The sequence below is a fragment of the Cetorhinus maximus genome, chromosome 1 (genome assembly GCF_964194155.1).
Source record: "Cetorhinus maximus chromosome 1, sCetMax3.hap1.1, whole genome shotgun sequence".
NCBI lineage: Eukaryota > Metazoa > Chordata > Chondrichthyes > Lamniformes > Cetorhinidae > Cetorhinus > Cetorhinus maximus.
The window spans coordinates 43,044,511-43,063,495 of NC_135879.1; the positions used below are offsets into that span (position 1 = coordinate 43,044,511).

At 42.2% G+C, this 18,985-nt stretch overlaps 1 protein-coding gene across 5 annotated transcripts in view; it reads right to left on the reverse strand.

Moving 5' to 3' along the window:
• Positions 1-18,985, reverse strand: part of rapgef2b (Rap guanine nucleotide exchange factor 2b) — a 534,998-nt gene that overhangs the window by 274,479 nt on the left and 241,534 nt on the right. For all 5 annotated transcript variants that reach the window (XM_078540424.1, XM_078540432.1, XM_078540414.1 and 2 more), the window contains one exon: positions 13,810-13,977. In XM_078540424.1, the coding sequence (XP_078396550.1) occupies positions 13,810-13,977 (168 nt within the window). The remainder of the gene's footprint in view (positions 1-13,809; positions 13,978-18,985) is intronic.

The window sequence follows — 18,985 nt, forward strand, 5'->3', positions numbered from 1 at the left end:
GAGTTGGAATGCCGAATCCAGAGGCTCGTCATCTGACTTAGAGCTCACAGATGCCTCTTCCCCAACAGTCCTCTGAGTGCAAGGGAGCTCTGCTGAACCTGCTCCTCCTGCTATGGACACATGTCCAATTGTGAACCTGAGCGTGCTCTAGATCTAGGTCCCACTGAGGTGTGTCTCTGCGCTGGTGAAGGGTGTGGGTAAGTGCTGTGATTGATCTTCCAGGCTGCTTATTGCCAGCTCTTCAATGGAGGAAGTGTCCTTTTCGCTGGAGGTGAGGACGTGGATGGAGCTAAGGTCCTCTTGGCTGGAGGTGAGGATGTGGATGGAGCTGAGGGACTGGCTGACTCAGGGCATCTGCCGCTTGGCAGAGTTCCTTGTAAACCAAAGTGGAGATAATTAGTGCATGGCAGCAGGGTCAAAAGCAGGAGAGAGGGAGAGCACTCACAGTTGCTTTGAGAGGGGGATGATATGGTGCAGGATCCTCAGTGGGTGTTCACCGCCAACTTCACCATCAACACAAGCATGGTCCATGTCCTCATCAGTCAGTGCGATGGCACACTCCTCAAAGTGGGCCACTCCAACCCCCCCCAGTTGGGACCTCTCCCTGCTGTTGTGAGCCAGCTTCTCCTGCATGAAAACAGCTGCAGAGAGAGTGAGCAGGATGCATGGCACTGCGTGGAATGTTTCCGTGTGGTGACAGAAGACATGGACGGGATGAGGACTCGAACTCCAGAGGATATAAGACTGATGGAGATGTGAGGATGTGTGGGAGAGTAAGTGGTGTTGTCACGAAGTGTGGGATTCCTGTGGATGTGTGATGGGTTTGGGAGTGTGTGTTGAGATTGATGAAGTGGTCGACTTACCCTGGCAGAACAGGTGAGAGCATTCATCGTCTTCCTGCATTGAATGGCTGACCACCTCGGCGCTCCGGTGGCGCTGGCCACTGCTGCCGCCGCCTCCTGGGCCAGATTGGTGACTCTGGTGGACCTCTTGCAGCCAGAGCGGTAGTAGAGGACATTACGGTGGCCTTCCACTACATCCAGCAGGCACCCCAGAGAGGCGCCACTAAATTTGGGGACTGCCGTCTTCTTTGCTTTCTGAGCCATCTGTCGCCTGAAGCAGACCTGGTCTGTAGACATGACGTAGGCTGCACTTTAAATATGGCGCCCGGAGTGAGGAAGTGCTGAGGTCATGGCGTGGCGGGCAAATCCGAGCCCACCCGCCAGCTAGCCAGAATATTTCCCATGAATGCAATATTAATGAGGTGTCCCACCAGGCACCAGAAAGGGGATGATACGGCGTGAAAACCCACCATTGCAACCAGCAGGTAAAACGTCTTTTTTCATGCCCGCTACCACACTTAGTGCAAATCTGGGACGATTCTGCCCACAGAATGATACAGTAGAGGAGGACGTGACTATTCATCCCACCTGCATCAGCTCTTTGAAAGAGCTATCCAATTAGTCTCATTCCCCTGCTCCACCCCCATTGTCGTACAATTTTTTCCCTTATTTATCAAATTCCCTTCTGAAAGTTATTACTGTATCTGCTTCCACCAGCCTTTCAGACAGTGCATTCCAGATTATAACAACTCGTTGTATAATAATAAATTTCTTGATGTCATCTTTCGTTCTTTTACCAATCACCTTGAATTTATGTCCTCTGGTTACATCAATTATGGATGGCTGCAAATGTTTCAGCTTTATTTTTTGCACTGTGGTTCTGGGCTCCTTCATCACTGAAGATGGGAATGTTTTTGGAGCCTCCTCCTCCAGTTCATTATTCAATTTCCCACCACCATTCAAGAGCAGAGCTTTGATCTGATCCATTGGTTGTGGATCACTCAACTTTTTACGATTTATATAGATGTCCAGTATGAAGGGACCGAAGGTGTGGGGTGGAATCATCCCAGATTTGTACTAAGTGCGGTAGCAGGCGAGTAAAACGATGTTTTACCTGCCGGCTGCAATGGTGGCTTCTCATGCCGTATTGTTCCAAGCCCCACTGCATTAATTATGCATTCCCAGAAAACATGCCGTTTCGATGGCGGGCAGGCTTCGATTCGCCTGCCACGCCGTCACCTCGCCGCTTCATCTCACCGGGCACCACATTTAAAGTACAGCCACGGGCAAACCTCTCAGTACTTTCAGCCCAGGACTGCTGCACAGAAGATATGGCCCCGAAAGGCAAAAAGACTGCAGCCCCCAGGTTTTGGATGCTGTGGAGGCCCGCCGTGATGTCCTCTATCCCCACTCCGGCTGCAGGAGGGGCAGTAACATTACCACTCCGGCCGGGTAGATGATAGCAGTGATCAGTTCCAATGCTGTACAGAAGAGGTTGGCCATCCAATGCAAATTGAGGATGAATGATCTCATCCGTGCTGCCAGGGTAAGGCAACCATCTCATCACTTTAAACTCACACACTCAAGCCCATCACACATTCACAGGCATCTCACTCACTGCCAGCTCAAGGGGCATCACCACTTACTTTTTCACACACACCCTCACATCTCCATCTGGCTTCATCTGCTCTGGAGGCTGTCTCCTCAACCTTCACCATCTTGAGGCTACTTGCACAGATCAACTTGTGCCCCCATACAAACTCTGGAATACCCCCTTACTCAGTACAGCCCTCACCCTGCAGCCTCTTTCCTTGCCTGAGGCCACTTCTCCCCCTTCTCCAAGCAAGCCCTAGCCCTGCAGCCGTACAAAACCACCCCAGCCTTATGGCTGGTCTACTAGCTAGAGATTTGCCCATGAGCCCCCCTAAAGTGCTATGGTACTGTCTGCGAAGCCAGGCGCTGATGACAGCAAATACTGCCTGAGGCGAGGTAGGCAAACAAACCTCAAAGTCCCGAGCGAAGTGTAGCTCACCCGGTACATGTCACTGAAGTGCAGTTGTGAAACATGTTGTTGGGTGGACAATCCGCAATCCAGGGGGGGGGGGGGCGGAGTTGAGCCCGGCGGGCTAGCCTTATAATGATATGCAGATGTATTACAAACAGATTCCTGATATCCGATGGCGGGAAACACGGCCCACCATCGATGGGCTGAGTGGACAATCACAAACTGGCTTCACACATCATGAAACCGATTTTTGGCCTTCTCACCATATTGTCTGCTCATATGCCCAGCGCCAGAAGGCACAGAAAATTCCACCCATGGTTGCTAAATTTGCAGATGATACAAAGAAAGGTAGGAAAGTAAGTTGTGAAGTGTAAATAAGGAGGCTACAAAGGGATATAGATAGGTTAAGTGAGTGGGTAAAGATCTGGTAAATGGAGTATGTGGGGAAAATATGAAATTGTTCATTTTGGCAGGAAGAATAAAAAAGAAGCATATTACCTAAATGGTGAGAGTCTGCAGAGCTCGGAGATGCAGAGGGATCTGGATGTCCTAGTGCATGAATTGCAAAATGTTAGTATGCAGGTACTGCAAGGGCAGAATATTACCGTCGGTGTGCAGGGACGGTCCAGACACACTGACGCGTAAAATGACGCGAGATGACGTCGGGCGTGCGTCCCAATGTCTCCGCGTATCATTTTGATATTGCACTCAGCGGGCGTGCGGCGGAGGCAGCTGAATGCCCGAACTGTCAACGGCCTATTAAGGCCATTAATAAAGCAATTTACCCTATTAACAACGCTGCCTGTCCAATCTTAAGGTTGGTGGGCAGGTTTTCCAGGGAACCTCATCCACGGGCAGGATGAAGGTTCCTGAAGGTTTTATAAAATTAATAAATTTTGCAAACTTCACAAACATGTCCCAGCTTACGTGACACTGTCACATGAGGAGACATGTTTAAATAATTTTTTACTTTATTTTTAAAAAAACTTTTATTATCTACTTAATCTCTGAGGCAGCTCCGTGCCTCAAGGAGATTGCTGCACTCTTTCGCATTGAGTGCTACCGGCCGCGCATTACGTTGGGCGGGCCTTAATTGGCCTGCCCGCATAAAATGGCAGCACGCAGCCGATCGTGGGAGACAATTGGCTCCATGCCCGCCCGCTATAGGTAAGATTCTACCCCAAGTATTTAGGAAAGCTAATAGAATGTTATTGTCTATTGCAAGGGAACTGAATACAAAAGTAGAGGGTTTATGCTTCAGTTTTACAGGACATTGGTAAAACCACACCTGGAGTACTGTGTGCAGTACTGGTCTCCTTATTTAAGGATGGATGTAAATGCATTGGAAACAGTTCAGAGAACGTTCACTAGACTAATACCTGGAAGGGGAGGGTTGTCTTATGAGGGAATATTGGACAGGCTAGGCTTGTATCCACTGGATTTAGAAGAGTAAGAGACAAATTGATTGAAACATAAGATCCTCAGGGGACTTGACAGCGTGGATGTGGAAAGAATGTTTCCTCTTGTGGGAAAACCTAGAACCGGGGTCACCATTTCAAAATAAGGGGTCATCCATTTAAGACAGAGATGAGGAGAATTTTTTCCGAGGGTCGTGAGTTTTTGAAACTCTCTTCCTCAAAAGGCGGTGGAAGCAACATTTTTGACTATTTTTGAGGCAGAGCGAGATAGATTCTTGATAAGCTAGGGGGTGTGTGAGTGTGTGTGCGCATGTATTTTTGTTCGTATGTAACTCTGTCTATAGCATGCTGCTTCTCACTGTTGGCATACATGTAGTCCCATGTTTTAGCTTCATCAGGTTGGCATCTCATTTATAGGCAGGCCTGATGCTGCACTCCTCACTGAAGCAGGATTAGTATCCTGGCTTGATAGCAATAGCAGAGTGAGGGTAAGCCAGGCCACGAGTTACCAGATTGTGGTTGAATACAATTCTGCTATGGCTGATGGCCCACAAGCCCAGTTTTGAGCTGCTACATCTGTTCTAAGTCTATCCCATTTAGCATGGTGATAGTGTCACACAACACAATGGAGGGTGCGCCTTCAATGACTTCATCTCCACAAGAATTGGGTGGTCACTCCTGCCAGTGCTGTCATGGACAGATGCATCAAAGGCAAGTAAATTGGTGAAGTCAAAGACAAGTATGTTTTTCCCACATGCTGGCTCTTTCACCACCTACCGTGGGCCCAGTTTGACAGATATATCAAGGACTCAGCTAACTTGGTCAACCACGCTTGGTGATAGACAATGAAGATCTCCACCCAGAATATATTCTGTGCTCTTGTTACCCTCAGTGTTTCTTCCAAGTGGTGTTCAACATGGAGAAGTACTGATTCATCAGATGAGGAAAAGCAGTAGGTGGTCATCAGCAGGAGGTTTCTTTGCCCATGTTTCATCTGATGACATGAGACTTCATGCTATCCAGACTCAATGTTGAGGGCTCCGAGGAACACTTCCCTCCTGACTGTATACCAGTATGCCGCTGCCGCCACCTCTAGTATTCACCTCTGGCACAGACCATACCCAGAATGTGAAGAAGCAGTCTGGGACATAGGCTGTAATGTATGATTGGGGAAGAATGACTGTCAATTTGTGAGACAGATCTCTCAATTTTGGCACAAGTTCCCAGATGTTAATTAGTAGCACTTTGCAGGGTCAACTAGACAGGGTTTACCTTTGCCGTTTCCGGTTTCTAGGTCAGTGTCGGGTGGTTGGTCAGGTTTTATTCTTATTCAATTCTTCTGTAGCTGTTTGATAGAACTGAAGTGGCTTGCTAGGCCATTTCAGAGGGCAATCAAGAGTCAATCTCATTGCTGTGGGTCTGAAGTTACCATGTAGGCAATACTAGTCTAAGGTCAGAAAATCCCCCACACTCTTAAGGAGTTCAGTGGTGAATTAGATGGGTTTTTACAATAATCTAATTCATTATCACTACTAATGAGACTAGTATTTTGTTAATTGATTGAATTTAAATCCACTCAGCTGCCATGATGAAATTTGAACTCATGTCTGAAGCACTGGTCTGGTCCTCTGCAATACTCATCTAGTAACATTACCACTACGCTAATGTCCCCATCTTAAAGTAGGAGAAAAAGGTGGAGGGGTTTAAGAGGGAAATTTCAGACCTTAGGATCCAGGGATCTTGAGACACAACCACCTAAGATGAGCAACTGGAGCTCTGGCTGCACAACAGCAATATTTAAAGCATATGTAAATAAAACAAAATTTTGGAAACCCTCAAGATAAAAGTTAATAAAATGGTATCATAGGATTACATAGAATATACGGTACAGAAACAAGTCATTCAGCCCCATCAATCCACGCCCGTGTTTATGCTCCACTAGAGCTTCATCCTATCCTTCTTCATCTAAATCTATCATTGGAACCCCCTATTCCTTTCTCCCTCAAATGCTTGGCTAGCTTCCCCTTAAATACATTACACTATTCATTTCAACCATTCCCCTTTGGTACCTAGTTCCACACTCTTACCACTCTTTGGGTAAAGAAGTTTCCTCTAAATTCTCTATTGGAGTTCTTCGTGACTATCTTTAACTGGCCTCTAATTATGCTCTTCCCCACAAGAGGAAACATTGCCTCTGTAGCCTCTCCATCAATATATTTCATAATTTTAAAGAGCACTATTAAGTCACCCGTCAGCCATCTTTTTCAAGAGAAGAGATTCAACCTGTCAATCCAATTCTTTATTTTTATTCCTTCACAGGATGTGGCCGTCGCTGACTGGGCCACCATTTGTTGTCCATCCCCAAGTGCCCTTGGGAAGATGGTGGGGTGGCCTTCATGAATCACTACAGTACATGTGATGTAGGCTGTTAGGAAGGGGCTTCCAGGATTTGACCCAGTGACTGTGAAGGAACAACAATATAGTTCCAAGACAGGATGGTGTGTTGACATCCTGATTTGCATCTTTCACACTTCTTAAAATAAGAGACAGAGATCTAAATTGAATCCTCATTTAACTCCTTCTATTGATTGTATATTAATTGTATTTAATTCTGGTCAGGTGGTGGGCATTAACTAAGGATTCATGGAGAAAATAGAATATGAGCAAACTAGCAAACAATAAAAAATGTAACAGCTTCTATAAATATATAAAAAGGAACAGAGTAGGTGTGGATCCCTTGGAAGCTGAGACAGGAAAACTTATAATAGAGAATAAGGAAATGACAAACATTAGACAATTATTTTGTGTCTGCCTTCACAGGGTAGGAGAGACAGAAACGTACCAGAAATAGTGAGAAACCAAGGATAAACGAGTAAGAAACTTGTAAGTAATTAATATTGATAAAGTAAATGAACTGGAGAAATTAATAGAAATTAAAGCCGACAAGTCATCTGGACCTGATCACTTATTTACCAGGGTTCTAAAAGAGGTGGCTACAGAGATAGTGGACACACTGGTTGTCACCTTCCAAAATTCCTTACATCCCGTAACAGTCCCCAGAGATTAGAAGGTAGCAAGTGTAACACCGCTGTTCAAGAAAGCTGTGTACCTACCTAGAGAAAAGGGGCTTTACATCTCCCCATCACCATCTATTGGATCACCATTTCAATCTGAAGATAAGTTTCTGCATCTAAAATTTGATGTGTTCATTAAATGACAAAAGCTGACTTTCCCTGTCACATCAAATCATTCCAGCCATTTCTCAACTGGTAAGGGTAATAAATGACTGAATAGAGAAACGTTGAAAAGAGAAGGCCGAAGGCCTTTAAAATTATGAAAGGTGATAGACACAATGGCCCAGATCTTCTGGTCTCCAGGCGGTCGTACCCCGGAGATAATCCGAAAGGCGCACTGGGAGACCCCTCAGAAGGACTCCATGAGAATTGCCCAATGGAAGTTTCAACTTCCATTGGGCAATTACTCTGCAGCTGAAACCTTCCAAAAGAGAGTTAGAGTTGAACACTTTGGATGGTTCGAACTCACTCACCAGAATAGTTACCCAGGAAAAGTTAGAAGGATTAAAACCAGTCCTAACTCCTGGGTAACTATACTACTGACCCCCTGATGACCCTGCCCCCTAACACCTGATTACCCGCCCTCGACCCCCCCCCCCACCCCACCGACCATCCTATAACTATGAAGGAGGGACCCAAACAAGTACACTACATTTCGAGGGCAGCCCAGTTCAGAGGTCCAGGCAAGAAATGCGGAGCTCCAGTGCAAGGTAAGTAAATACGACAGTGATTGCCACTCCAGGGAGCATTCGACCTGGAAAAGCAAAACAAGAGGCCGTCAATATAAGATAGCCACCAAGAAATCAAATAGGGAATTCAGAAGGAATTTCTTTAACCAGAGAGCAGCAGAATGTAGAACTCTACCAGAGAGTGGTTGAAATGAACAGCATAGCTGCACTTAGGGAAAGGATAGAAATGCATATGAGGAAGAATGAAATAAGGGGTTTAGCTGATAGTTAGATGAGGAAAGACGGAAGGAGACTCGAGTGGAGCATAAACACCAGCATGGACTAATTGTGCCAAATGGCCTGTTTCTATCCTGTACATTCTTTGTAAGGGAGTTCAGAAGAAACTTCTTTACCCATGAGAATGTGAAATTCACTACCAAAGGGAGCAGTTGAGGTAAATAGTATAGATTCGTTGAAGGGGGAGCTAGTTAGGCATTTGAGGGAGAAGAGAATTGAGGGCTATGCTGATAGAGAGTTATATGAGGAAGGACGGGAGGAGACTCAAGTGGGGCATTAATGTCAGTGTGGACTGGTTGGGCCAGAGGCAATCCATGAATGCGACCTCAACAAAGAAGTCAAGATGATCAGGGCAGGGATGTGGCAAAAGCAGAATATTGGTGAAAAATGGCATTCTACAGTGCAACAATAAATTGCATTTATATATTGCATCTCTAATATAATAAACTGTCCCAAAATGCTTTACAGTTAAAACCACACACAACGCAATGATGGGAGGAGGGTCATGGGAGAATGATGTAAACACTAAGTTCCGAATAGGTTTTTTAAGCAGGGGAAAATTTGATGTGTTCATTAAATGACAAAAGCTGACTTTCCCTGTCACATCAAATCATTCCAGCCATTTCTCAACTGGTAAGGGTAATAAATGACTGAATAGAGAAACGTTGAAAAGAGAAGGCCGAAGGCCTTTAAAATTATGAAAGGTGATAGACACAATGGCCCAGATGACAAAGGGGTTGGGGCAATTATCTAAGAGTCTAGGATCAAGGTCTGAGGGAAAAAAATCTGATCAAAAAGCTGTACTAAAGAGCACCAGGCTTAATTTTGAAAGTTCCCAACATCAACATAGAACTACTATGCAGAATTTTCGAGGCATTTTTTTTGAGGATAGGGTATATTTTTAATTTCCCCAGGTTGTGCAAAATCTATAGTCAAGGATCCAAGTAACCAGCTTCCAGGCCTCCCAAAATGTTACTTTTAATAAATTAACCAGGTGTTGCAACAGCAGCAGGGGGATAACTTTCTTTCCAATTTTTTTTTGTGCCATAATAGTGTAGCTAAAGCAGACAACTCAATAGTGTAAGGAATCAGACTTCTTCATTTCACTGATTTGCTGAGTTACTGCTACATCTTGCAACTCTTTTCTCTAGTTCAAAAGCATAACACTTCGACTACAAATTTGTTATGAAATAATTAAATACTTGACTTCCACAATTCTCGAGCTACATGACCAATTTTATACCCTACCAACTCAATAACAAGCCTCCAAATAGCGAGCAATGCTCCAGTATACAGGTTGAATTCATTTTTTTAATATATAATCCTTTACAGGATGGGAGCATCATTGGCAAGACCAGCATTTATTGCCCACTCCTAATTGCCCTTGAGGCGGTGATGATGGGCCACGTTTTTAAACTGCTGTAATCCATATAGGGAGTTCCGAGAGTTTGACCCAGCAACAGTGAAGGAACAGCAAAATAGTTCTAAGTCAGGATGGTGTGATGCTTGGAGGGGAACTTGCAGGTGATGGTATTCAATGTGTCTGTTGCCCTTGTTCTTCTAGGTGGTAGAGGTTGCTGGTTTGGAAGATGCTGTTGAAGGAGCCTTGGTTAGAATCCTCAAATGGTTGGTTATAAAATGACTGCTTAATAGCACTCTGAAAATATTTTTCATTTTACATATTATATAAACTTCAAGCTATTACAGAAATAATCTGTAGTTGAAAAAACAAAAACAGAAAGAACATTTATATAAAAGCAAAATACTGCAGATGCTGGAAATCTGAAACAAAAACAGAAAAACTCAGCAGGCCTAACAGCATCTGTGGAGAGAAAAACAGAGTTAACGTTTCGAGTCCATATGACTCTTCTTCAGAACATTTGTATGTACGAGGAAACCATCTTTTCATGTGTAAAATTTTGAAGATAAAAGGTAACCTTTTTACTTTGTGTTTTAGCAGTAATCTTTTTAAATACCTGAAACCAGCCAACTCATTTCTATTTTTCTTGTTTTAAAATAACAACTTTTGCATAATTTGTAAAGTTACTCCTTATAACTGACTGATAAAAATTGAGAATCTGCCTCCCATATCATCTAAGTCTCATTTTGTAATTTTAATTCATCACTAGCAAACAGTTTTCCACTAGTGAAATTGATCCAACTCAAAACCGGAACAATGACCAGGGTGAACCAAACAAAGCCTGGCTTTTGTGTTGCAAAGTAAAAAAAAGTGTAGTTTACATTTTCTTATGCCACTGCAGGAGAGGATAATGGATTTCATTTTAACTGACATTGTAGCATCTTGACAGTCTGTATTGTTTTGTTCAATTATCAATCTAATGAAGAAAAGTTAAAAAACAAAGAAAATCTAAATGATCTGTATCCAAGAGATGAATAAAGCTAGTAAGACAAACTTTTAATAGTTTACTGGTTATCTTTTTCAGGTATGGGGTTAAAAGACAAAAGAAAAATCTATTAAAATGGTGGAAGTCTATCATCTTAGAATGAACTAGAGCTCATAACAACAGAGGTGTACACTGTTAGTTACAAACTATCAACGGATAGTCCACTGCAGTTAATGTGATTAGTTAAGATTATGCTGAATAATTACGATACCTTTGATTTAGTGTATACCTGGCATAAAAGGAGGAAAAGAAAATAGGAGCATTACCAGACATTCAATATTATGACTTAGCCATGTTTATCAAAAACGTGGAAGACCTCACTCCCTAACTTGTTTTAACTAATCCATAAATACTGTGCTAATCATATGAGCAAACATTTAAATGTTAGCTTGCATCTTATTTAAACAAAAACATGCATTTTGAGTTGCTAAGTTACCAGCTTATTGGTGAAGAGGAGTCAAAAATATATTATTTATGAGCCTCATCAGAATGTGCAATGACTTAAATAACCGACACCATAATTCTCCACAGTGATCCTTGAAATTACAAGACCTTGAGATTGAGAGCTTCATCCAAAATAGATAAGGTTTTTCACTATTTCTATGGTACTACAGCAGCTCAGTATCACCTTAATGAAATATTGTAGAGATCATATCTTCCAATGCATAGCATTTATTCTCAATTTGTTATTCATTAATTCAGATCTCCCAATACCTCAACATTTGCTCAAGTTTCAGGTACCCAATTTACATTTGCAGAGTCAAGATAACTTAAGCATTGCTGTACCAATTTCAATGAATGTACAATAATGCCACTCCAGCTAAGTAGTGCCTACAGTCCAAGAAGCCATCAATGCTGTTAACACCCAATATCACCTAACATTTAAGAATATAACTGAGGTAAGATCATACACAAATTTTCATTTTTAAAATAACAAGCCCACATATTGGACAAGTCTTAAAAAGGAATTGAAAGCCACATATGGTCACTCATGTCATTGCTCACTTTATAGTTGCAACGAATGATTGACTGGCAGTTACTTTTCTCTCATTCGTGTACTTGGCATTTAGTTATTTAGGCTGTCGCGATTGTCATGACATACCTTTTCTGCTATGGGTCAAAGAGATTACCATTAACCTGCACTTTCCATAAAAAGTGTTTCTTTCGTAACTAAAACCAAGATGGAGGGAGTATTCATATGGAAATAGTCCATTACATTAAATGTGAGAAGTCTTTCTTGTAAGCTGATACAATATATGAATTTCATCTTTCAATCTTGCCCAAATTATATCTGTAAATATATTTTAACTGCAAGCACAAGGACAAAATTATCATATGTTTATTCAAAAAGTCATCCTGTCAACACATACGAAAAAAACTTATATTTATAAAAAGATGACAATAAATATATGGCCTCAAAAAATGCTATGTGCCATGCCACAAATTAAATAGTAACATTGTACTTTACTCACCTTACTTTTACTCTAAATAAATTGGTCTTAATAAATTAAACTTAATGACAAGAAGCAAATATGACTTGAAAAGAGACTGGAGCCCATTATGGGTAACTTTAAATACTTTCACATTTACTTCTTTTGCAGCTCAGAGAAAGGGATGGCAACATTACTATAATTGTTTGTTATATTTACATTGCTAAAACCATCTCCTTTATCCTGGTGACAGAGTCAAAGGCCCACAGACTCAGGGTTTTAGAAATGTACCTAAAGAATGCCAACATATATCATCACACCCCCACAATCTACGGAAGCACTAAATACACAAGCATCTTTACAACTTTAAAATAAAAGACAGGGGCAAGGTTGTGACGGCTGAATTAATGTTTAATTTTAAAACTACTAATGCTGGTTAGCAGTTAAAAGCCATCACTTTAGCTAAATCAGAAAATAAGTATTGATACTTTCTTTTCCAAAAAGGAAACATAATTCTGGTTTCAGTTCAAAGCCACCTTTTACTGAGATTTAGTTAATGCAATTAGTCATCCTCCTTCTGCCAATGCTTTCAGAGTCAAAGTTAAGTATTATACAAAATACGTGGGTAACTGTTTTTGGCACTGTACTTAATCGCAGATCACCTGGCAACTTTCGATCAAGGTGGAGACATCATGAAATCAAAGAGTGCTATACCTGAAACTATACATGATACTCAAGCATTAACAAGTTTTGAAGGAATGAGAACTCAATTCTCTAAGTTCCCAACCTGACACAGCACTGCTCTAATGACAGAAAATCAGGTGAGATCATCTCATACAACTCCAGGAGCAGAAGTGGAGGTGATTTGGGAGCATATCATTCTTACAAGGTTTTACAGCACAGAAACAGGCCTTCCAGCCCAATAGTCTGTATCAATGTTTATCCTCCACACGTTTTGACCTCTCAACAGCGGGGGTACATGGTCTGCAAAGAATGGACCTATAATCTTACAAATTAATGAGTCTGGTCCCCCATTAATTTCTCCAATTAAATCTCTCCACCGTCTCTGCCTTGCCACTTTGAAATTGCACACACCAACTCACACAGGTTGGACATGACTCTTGCTCTGATATTCTTTTCCCACTGTGAAGCATCTCAGAGAGCATGGTGGAGATCTTTGAGATCAAGTTTATTTGCCAAAGCCTGACACTCTTCACCATGCAACCTCACTAGCTTTACTCTCCCCTCTCCAGAAAGCAGTAGCTCATGAAATGGTATGGTTCCACAGGTGTCAGCAGTTATCTATCCATGTGTGACTCAAGAAGTGGTGAGATATTGGAACAGAAATATTCAGAGCCAAGTCAAATGCTGACCTAATCTGAAGTTGACACAAACACTAGCAGTCAGGGTAACTGCTAACTGGAAATGCCCCAATTCATTTCATAAGGAGTCTCACCATCAACTTAAAAGATATGACTATTATGCCATCAAACTGAGTTTGATTTGTCCACAGGCACCAAAGGTGGAAGGGCAATGTGCTAAGCAACTATGCCAGAGACACAACCTTTAACAGGAATTTTTCATTTTTTTTAAGAATCCACTGTAACAGTATATATTAACAATTCATTGAAGAAGAAAAACCTAGTGAATAAAGTTAATCAAAGACTTACCGTGTGATACCCTCTTGGTAATGGTGGCTTTCCCACTGGATAAGGATCCACAGTATCGATGATTGTTTGCCGCTCTCCTTTCTGGTTAATTTTTTTAAATCGCCTACGAGACTGTCTATGAGAAGCTTGCCGCTGAAAATATTCCTCATTTTCATCCATGTAGTCCACCTTCAAACAAACAAGAAGCTGCTTGAATAAAAAAAAACACTATTGAAGACAAGCTTGCAAAATCCTCAACATCTACCATTTGAAGGTATCACTGATGAATTTGTTGAATCAATGGTGATTAGTGAAATGTAGCAGCAACATCTCTGGCAATATTTTGATCTGTATTAAGGGTACACAGTTCATTTCACAGAAAAGGATGGAAAGCTTCTCACAAAGAAAAATTATAAGGAAAATCTCTAATAACAATCACTTCCAGCTCCAAACTTCAGATTCCATACATTTGTCAAATATTCACTCTATACATTCTAGTTTCTTCCTCAGTCATATATCTTCCAGACTACTTCACAATGTACACGGAGTGCTAAAAGCAAAGTGTACGAACAACAGTCCTTTGATAATCCACCATATTAATTTTGACAATGTACGCCAAGCATTTTTTGAGCCCATAAATTGAAAAAGTTTGCAGTCAACATAGCATTGCCGCCAGCAAGGATAAAACTACTAGGTAAAGGCATTGCTTTGCATGATAAATGTTTATTCAACATAAAATATTAACTAAAACTATCCAGCCTCATGTGTTTAGTTATTATTGAATTTGTATCACGAAATAAAATAGAAATTCAATTACAATTAAAACCCTAGGGCATTTCTAAACCTGCTGATTAAGTTGCTTATATCAAAGTTAAAAGTGATTAAAATGGTCAAATTAATTAATTACGATAGTATAAATACATAGAATAAACTAATTAATTTACTATTTTGTGTTACTCCAAAGCAGCCATGTCCAAATGTTTTGCTTTCATAAGCCATTGAAATGAGATCACATCATTTTGAAATGAACGTTTCTGTTAATTTGTATGTATCTCAGGCTGACAATACGAACAGACCTTGGTGTTCAAGTTTAATATTCATTTATCATCAGTGCAGAAGAAAACCCTTTATAAATCTGTAAAAATCTGTAAAATCAATGGAATAAAAAGTATCACTTAAGTTGCTAAAGCATTTTGAAAGCCTCGGGTATAAAGTTTCCATGACTCGAACGTAAAACAACACTTGCTTGTGTTGCATAAAATATGGGTGACATTTAGGGAATTAAACTTTATAAGATCATAAGAACATAAGATGTAGGAGCAGAAGTAGGCCATTCAGCCCATTGAGTCTGCTCTGCCATTCAATGAGATCATGGTTTACCTGATAATCCTCAACTCCACTTTCCTGCCTTTTCCTATAACCTTTAATTCTCTTACTGATTAAAAATATATCTATCTCAGCCTTGAATATACTTAACAACCCCGAGCCTCTGCAGCCCTCTGCGGTAAAGAGTTCCACAGATTCACTACCCTGAGAGAAGAAATTCCTCGTTATCTCTGTCTTAAGTGGGTGACCCCTTACTCTGAGATTATGTCCTCTTGTCCTAGACTCTCCCACAAGGGAAAACACCATGGCACAGAAATTACAGGAAATTAGGGCGTGGCATAAATAATGGCATAAAAAAAATCTCTCAATAATTTCCTGGAATTTTTACGTAGATCCGCCAAGCTCTCACCAAAACAGTCAATAATAACTTCCCCTGCCCTCCCCCATCAAAATCAATAACAATAGTGATATTGCCAAATTAGCGTTGTTTTGTTTGCTGCTCACAGTTAGGTCATTACAGAATGGACTAATCATTGTCCCAAATACAGGGTATCAATTTTGTCATGTAGGTATGCCTCCAGTGAATGCCAGCCTTCTGTTCTTTCCCTCTCTGCTGATTTGCCACAGCAGACTGTTGCTGCTGCCTTGTGTCATCTGCCCCTTGCCTGAGGTGAAGTCTAAGGCAGCCAAGGCATCAAGCCATCCTGATCTTGAATTTCAATACCTCCAAGGTGCAGAAACTAACCTTTCAGCATGAGTACTATTCACAGTTGCAGGTAAGAATGCAGCCCTATACGCTGACTATTAATTGCTGTATTTGCATTTTAAGGAGCTCCACGAACTGTGATTCTCTTCTTGCCTTGGCTTCAATGGTAAATTTCAAAAAACCCATGTATGTGCTGCTAAATCAAAATTCCAAATATCATTAAATAGCTAACCCACCACTCCAGAGGTAGTTAATGTCACAACTGAACATACCCAAGACTAACCCAGAGATTACAGTGTTGAAGTTGTCTTCCGGACGCATTGACATTTTCCACAATGTTAACCCCCTCATCTAAGCACATCTAAATCCACATACACCTCCATGTTTAAAATCCCCTGTAATATATCCCAAGACTGACACCAGGGACTGCAACTGTTGTTTGGGTTCAGGGTTCCAATGTCGTAATCGAATGAGGCTCTGACACAACTTTTGTAAAGTGAAAAATGGCCAGATGGCACACCTGTTAACCAATCAAGGATGATGGGTGGGCTCCCAATAGTGGAGAGCTAACAGAAGGCACTCCAGGGTTCACACATTAGCAGAGAGGTGGGAGTTGGGGCAAGAGGGGGCGGCGGGGTGGGCTGAAGCTGCTGCAGATGGTTGGGCTTAGGACCCTATGCTGAGGAGCTCCTGCAGTGATGTCCTTAGGCTGAGATGATTGGCCTTGAACAACCACAGCCATTTTCCATTGTGCTAGATGTGACTCCAGTCAGTGGAGAGATTCCTCAAATCTCATTTTGGCCAATCATATTTTTTACCCATGTATGCTTTTGAACTGTAATGCTCTGGCCATTACAATTTTTTGCTTACTCTTTGCTGATTCCTTCATTTACAAAATAAATATGCCTGTGGACAGCTTCCAAGGTAGCTCTTTATCGATGATATTGTAAGGGCACTCTGTGCCAGCTATAAGGATATGGTTATAAAAGGTTGGTAAATTTTGAATACTATATCCACTCAGATGCAGGTGCCTTCTTCTAATGTTAAAAAAAATAAGATTTATAAAAGATTGAATTAATTCGTATCTTTCTTTTCCGAATACCTGTGGAACATCACCTATTACTAAAATGTACTGGAAACTTTTACTGGCTATCTCTTAAATAATGATACAGTCCTTCCAGATTTGGCCATCTCAAGTACATCCCTTGTGGGATAAACAAGCGCCTCATGAATCCTTCAGCTCACCCTAGCCCAGAACCAATGCACTACAGTTCTCAGCACGTACACCCCAACACTGGATGCCACAGATGAGTCCAAATAGGAATTTTACTCCAGCCTCGAACAATCCCTGGCCACTGGGAAGATCACCGCACGAATCCTCCTCAATCACCTTCTCCCTGTGGCTGAAGAGCTCCTCCCAGAGTCCTACTGTGGATTCCACCCATTAAGAAACAGAATGGACATGATCTTCATCACGTGGCAACTTCAAGAGAAATGCAGAAAACAGCACCAACCCTTGAACATGGCCTTCTATGACCTCATAAAAGCCTTCGACATTGTCAACTGCGAAGGAATATGGAGCATCCTCCTCCATTTCAGCTGCCACAAAAGTCTGTCACCATCCTCCGCCTGTTCCACGATGACATGCAAGCCATGATCCTGGCCAACGGATCCACTACAGACCCAATCCACATTCAGACTGGGGACAAGCAAGACTGTATCATTGCACTGACACTCTTCTCCATCTTCCTTGCTGCAATGCTCCATCTCACCCTCGGAAAGCTTCTGGCTGGAGTGGAGCTAAATTATAGAACAAACGGGAACCTGTCCAATCTCCACCGTATGCAGGACAGATCCAAGGTGATCCCATCCTCTGTCATTGAACTACAGTACGCAGACAGTGCTTACGTCTGCGCAAACACGGAGGCTGAGCTCCAAGCCATTGTCAACACCTTCACCAAGGTGTACGAGAGCATAGGCCTTACACTAAACATTCATAACACAAAAGTCCTCTATCAACCTGCCCCTCCACACCACACTTATCAAAATCCACAACGAGGCCTTGGACAACATGGACCACTTTCCAAATCTTGGGAGCCTACTGTCAACAAGGGCAGACATCGATGACAAGGTTCAACACTGCCTTCAGTGTGCCAGTGCAGCCTTTGTCCGCCTGAGGAACAGAGTGTTTGAAGATCAGGGCCTCAATCCCAGCACCAAACTCATGGTCTACAGAGCAATAGTGATATCCGTCCTCCTATATGGCTCAGAGACGTGGATTATGTACATCAGGCACCTTAAAACTCTGGAGAACTTCCACGAGAACTGTCTCTGCAAGATTCTGCAAATCTATTGGCAGGATAGGCGCATCAATGCCAGTGTTCTCGCTCAGACCAACATCCCCAGCATCAAAACATTGACTACGCTCGATCAGCTCCGCTGGGCGGGCCACATCGTCCGCATGCCTGATACGAGACTCCCGAAACAAGTGCTCTACGCGGAGCTTCGACACGGCAAGCAAGCCCCAGGAGGGCAGAGGAAATTCTTCAAGGACACCCTCAAACCCTCCCTGAAAAAGTGCAACATTCTCACCGTCATCTGGGAATCCCTGGCCTAAGATCACCCAAAGTGGAGGAAATGCACCCGGGAAGGAGCTGAACACCTCGAGTCTCATCGCCAAGGGATAGCTGAAGCCAAGCATCAACAGCAAAAGGAGCATGCGGCAACCCGGGCACCCCACCCACCCTTTCCCCCTACCACTGTCTGCCCCACCTGTGAAAGAGACTGTAGGTTGCGCATTGGACTCTTCAGACACCGGATAACTCATTTTTAGTGTGGAAGCAAGTCATCCTTGACCCCGAGGGACTGCCTAAGAGGAAGAAGTCAGTCCTTCCAGGTTTGGAATCTATATTAATGTTTCTAGTGACTGCCATGAGTTCCTTTTGAAACACACGAAAACAAAAGGAAAACAACTACTTATAAATCTGAAATAAGTTAAATGTCAATATTTTGAAGTACAATGTTTTGTATAAAATGCTGTATTTACTAAAGTTAATAACTTTAAGCTTTTAAAATTGTATCTTGCACTTTTTTTTAAGTGACTACAGAAAAATTTGAAGAGTTCCTGCTTCGCTTTGTTTTGATATTGTATGCAAACAATTAAAT